We start from the raw sequence: 5,033 nt of genomic DNA on the forward strand, positions 1-5,033 counted from the left end.
AGGAATTCTGAAAACACCAAGAATGTACCCATCTTCCGTGGTCACTTCATATTCCTCGCTGGGGTATCCATGATATCTGATAATTTCACTCTGTGGGAAGCCAAAGGAGAGCTTGTTAATGTGCATTTAGAGTGTAGAGATGGATGGAGAAGGTGTCTAGAGGCTGCTTCTCTCCAAGAATATGAAGTTAGCCATGAACGCTAGGAAGATGAATGTGGTAACATACCACTAGCTCTTTCTCTACTGCTTTTGTTATACGGGTAGGAAGGGAGCCAAAAGAGATTCCTGCAGGACAGCATAACCCGTGCCTCTCCTTTTTGGGGATGATCAGGTATATGCTATAACATGGAGGCTGGAGGATGCAAAAAGCAGTGAGAGCAGTTGAGCCGTGCCTGTGTGATGTGGTTTGTCTATGGTCTTTAATGCTGTATCTCTCAAACTGAAATTCCAAGAGCTGCGTTGGCTCAGGTTGAAGCACCTATAGTTGGAGCTTTCCACACGTACCCCATATTGCTTAGGCTTTGGCTAGCTAGTAATTGCTGTAGCAGCAGTGCCCAAGCACTACCCAGGTTTATAAGAGATGGAGGATGGCAAAGTTCACCTGTGCAGTAAATTAGACTGTTCCTGGGCCCTTCAGCTTGCTTGTATGTGCTGTTGTGTGTTTGGACTGTTCTGGGAGTAACTTTTCCCTAAGCATCTCACTGCTCTCCACCAGTTTTCCTTGTTGCATCTTTATTATTTTAGGCTTTGGGGATGATACCATTAAACAGCTCAGATAAAGCCATGCTGCTTTAGAGGGTTACCAGGCTGGACAGTGTGAATGTGCAAGGCCCCTGGCACAGGGCCCGTGGCTGAGAATAATATAAGAGGTGTTGTAAGAAGATGCATAGAGCTCTTCTTCAGAACTCCTTAGGTGGTAGGTGTCTGGTATGTGGTGACATATTATGGGACAAAGCAGAACCCTGATGAAGTGCTGGGGTTAATCCTCCAGCCCTGAGTGAGGGTTAGCATATGGATGGTGTCCACAACCAGGCAAGAAAGACCCTCCTGATTGGTTTTCACCCGGGGTCTGGCCAGCCTTGGGTGGGAACTGATTAGGAGATCACTGCCAGGTGCTCCCTCCTTCCACATTAACTTGGAGGTGAGGCAAGAAGCCACCTCTATAAGAACTGACTCCCATTACAGTTAGTAATTGGGTTGGGAGGCTTGTTTATGCAGTGGGTGTGCTGTAGGTAGGTGCTGACTATTGAAAGGGTTCCCTGACTATTCATAGGAAGTGGAGTTTCCAGGGTGGCACAAAAAGATCATGAATCTCTCTCCTGGAAGTTACTATATGATTGTGGTTGGACTGGTTTCCTGGGTCCTTCCTTCCCTCATGTCCTGGTTTTAGAGTTGACTCACTCCCTTCTTTGCTATGTCATGTGTTGTGAGTGAATTAATTGGTCTATTAATTCCTCTAGTGGTGGCCCACCTTGGATCTTTGATGTATGATATAAGAGTGGAGGGAGGAGTTTGGTTGCTTGTCTGGCTGTTAATGATAATGCCCTTTCCAGTTGTGTAAGTGATTAGCAGAAGACCTATTGAGTGGTTGGGATCTCTTTTGGGAGATAGTTTATCATATTTTACAAGGCTGATATAGGTTGTACCTTTCTAGAGAGTAAACATAAAACTACCTGAATAAGGTAGTTCTAAAAGATGAGGGGTTTGGGCCATAATGAACACTTTCTTGACACAGTATGGTTAGGCAAGCCAGGTAGGATGTATCTTGTATTACAGGCCCACTCACAGCACCATCACTATTATGATGAAATCTTTTGTGATTCTGAGCAAGGGGTCTTGGATTACTTTGTGTTGTGAGAATCTGCAGTTTGAAGAAGAGATTCATTCTCCCTCACCACTGTACAGAGCAAAGGGGTGGTTACAGAAGAGTAGGACTTTGCTTCACTTGAGACTAGAAACCAGCCTTTGTTTCCACTGCAAAGGAATTCCTTTCTATGGCAGCTCAGACTGTTTGGATAGGAACATCAAGGTTTCTTCTAGGCAGGTGCCCTCTACCACAATGCTGGAGGGACCCATTTGAAGGGGCCATACTTTTCGTCCCCTGACAGGGACTGTTAGTGATGTGGCAGTGATATTTGGAGAGGTGCCTTAGAAAGAGAGGGAGAGACAGTGACCCAACTTACAACATTCATAAAGCATTCAGGGTTGCGAGTCTTCCTGTAGTGATCTGTGTCTGAATTCAGAGTGGAGGGTGTTGTGAAACCTGCTGAAAAGGTAATTCCTTGGGAGCAGAGCAGCATGAGGAGCCACCACATCTTGGAGCTGTGTGAAAGAGCATGTGCAAAGATGTTTGTGTTAGGAAGAGAGCGGTGTGGAATTCCACAGGAAGACCCAAGTGGGGAGTGTCCTGAAAGTTGCCCTATGTCCGTTTTCCCCAGGAAGCTGCCAGGCTAGGTATTTGTGTGAGGAGGGACTCAAAGGCTGCTGGCATATGTGGAACCAACTCCACTTGTGCTTGCATGATATCAGTGCTAGTTTGTGCCATGAGTTCCTTCCTCTCTCTCTCACATGTGATCCTCCCTATTATAAATCTGTGTCTTGGCCACCTGGAGGAAAGAGAGCATTTTCATATTTTTTAGGGGTTGACCAAGGGTTGCATGAAAGCTTTTCTAAATGGAAATTGTAGTGTGCTGTTTGTCTAGTTAGTGCCCTGGTGTTTTTTTGGTTTTGGCTGGAAACACCTTTGTAATCAGCGTAGAGGAAATGGGCAGGTAATAAAACCAGACTGTATTATCTGACATATCATGTGGAAGTTTTTTACAATTTGGAGATCCTGAAAAGTCTAGCCAAAAGATTCATTTTATCTGAACTTCTTAAGGAGGGAGGCAGTTTTTAATTCTTATTTTTATTAAATCTATCACACCCCTTGAGTCACTAAAATTTGTTGATTAAACAAAAACTGGGATATACTCTTCAATTTAATGTTGACTTCCAAACTCACTCTAGTCCATCCACTTTGTAGAATACTTTTGTTATTCTATGAAAAGAACAGAAATCTTTCTGCTTGTATGGTCTAGAAGCACAGTTGTACTGTAGATAATTGCTTTCTGCTGTTCTATTCAGTTTAAACAGAAGGAAAATCTGTTCCTCTATTTTTTGTATCTGCAACTTTGCTTGGCAACAAAACTGAAAACTTCAGCTTAAGTCACTGTTTGGTTTTGTACTAAAGGTGAGGCACTGGGGTACCTAAATTGTTGTCTGTTTTAGGATATACTTTTTTCTTTAAGCTATATTGTCACCTGTTTTAGCTGGCATGTTTTAAGGCACTCGTAGATGAATGCTTTGTAAATCATATAGAGTACACTAATTACCTCCAAGGCTTGGGACACACTGTGCTACATTGATTTCAGTGGCAAAGTCTTGACTGTAGGAGCCTTGAAGAGCATTATGGCCTTTTTATGTAAGGAAACAGTGCCAGGGAGTGACATTTGCCACGGCAAGCTGGAATTAACAGAAATACGTAATTTTTTTAAAAAGTAGAAAAAGCAGAGGAAGAGACCTGACAGATACATCCAAAAGGCTATTTCTTGAGACTTTTGATATTTAATGAAAACAGGCTTTAAGCCTTCTAGAGTTTCATCAATGTACTCTCAAGAGAGTAGTAATTTTTTTTTTTTTCTTGCAGATATATTGTAAATGGGACAGAAAGGCACCAGGGCAGTTAATGTGGCTAGCAAATGTCAGAATCTCCTGGTTAACTTACAAGGAAAATTTAAATGCGCTTAGAACTCTGAGAGCAAAATGCCAAATTTATCCTCATGCTTTCAATACTGAGAGTGTTTTTCATACATCCACAGTGACATCCTTAGAAAAGAATCCAACAGTTACAACAAAATGAAACCATCAGTTATTCCTTTTTCCCTATTTGTGCTTGTTAAAAACCTCTTCCTTTCCTCAACTTTAGCAAACATGCACTTTGATGCATAGCATCAGGCTTGCAAATCAGAAAGGACACAGGCTGCCTACTCTGACAAGCAACTGCCCAAAACCAAGACTGAACATCCTCATGGGAAGAGGCAACGGAGAAAGAGACCACATGAACACATAGTATACCAGCAACTCACCTCTGTTTTAACAGCCTTGCTTGTGGCTTCTGCTGCAGTTCCTGGTCTGTCTCCGCTAGCAGTCTGATGCACTGGCAGGAACCTTTGCCAGGAAAAGGAGCAGCAGTAGAGTGCTGTTTGGTGCCTGCACATATAGGACAGCATCATTAAATGCAGGTTTGGCAGTATTGCATCACGGGAGTAGGAGAGATAAAGAGGCTAATCTGTGGGTAGGGTATTTAGCAGGGACCTAGGAGATTCTTGTCCCCTGAGGCTGTGACAGATCTTGATCTGTTGTGCTGCCTGTCCTGAGGATTACAGGACTACTGTGATTACATGAAGAGGAGGTAGAGTCTAACATTTCTCAACACTTTCTACCTATGAATGCAGCCTCTGCTGCCGTGGTTTGTACAGAAGCTGGCGAGCACACTGTTTCCACACCCGTCACCTGTTTTCTGAACTGCTGTTTGCAGATTGCTCAAGGACTGTTCTTCCTTGCTAAGTAATCTTAGAATAAAAATACAAGATGTTTGAAAGGTGTGTATTTAGCATCTCACACACATTCCTAAATCTGTTGTTCAGTGAACACCACAACATGCAAAGACCAGTTTGCTCTGATTTAGCCTGCTTCTGTAGGCATTCTCACATACTGAACTAAGTTTGAAAACATTGTGTAAACTTTGACACAGAGAGGATGTTAACAGGATTTCTTGCTTCTTCTAAGCCATTTCCATGAACTCTGTGAAAACAGTATGTTTGGAGCTTTTGCCTAACTCATGAATTAATTGTAATCAGCCCAGGGGCTCAGTCCTCACTGAAACTGGCCTGCTGCCCTGGTGCAGCAAATTCTGGAACATGGGTACTAATCATCTGCTGTCTTGTGTGGGCAGAGTTTACTTCACAAGACAGCCTTTATTAGTAAACAGAACC

General features: G+C 43.0%; 1 protein-coding gene across 1 annotated transcript in view; it reads right to left on the reverse strand.

Annotated features, from left to right (window-relative positions):
• LOC103778916 (lysosomal acid lipase/cholesteryl ester hydrolase-like) overlaps positions 1-2,315 on the reverse strand; it is a 9,717-nt gene extending 7,402 nt beyond the window's left edge. The window contains 2 exon segments of the mRNA XM_008946533.1: positions 1-90; positions 2,184-2,315. The exon segment at positions 1-90 is cut by the window's left edge and continues 27 nt beyond it. Of these exon segments, the coding sequence (XP_008944781.1) occupies positions 1-90; positions 2,184-2,315 (222 nt within the window).
• Between the last annotated feature and the right edge of the window lie 2,718 nt (positions 2,316-5,033).

This window comes from Merops nubicus, unplaced genomic scaffold (genome assembly GCF_000691845.1).
Source record: "Merops nubicus isolate BGI_N331 unplaced genomic scaffold, ASM69184v1 scaffold10958, whole genome shotgun sequence".
Classification (NCBI taxonomy): Eukaryota; Metazoa; Chordata; class Aves; order Coraciiformes; family Meropidae; genus Merops; species Merops nubicus.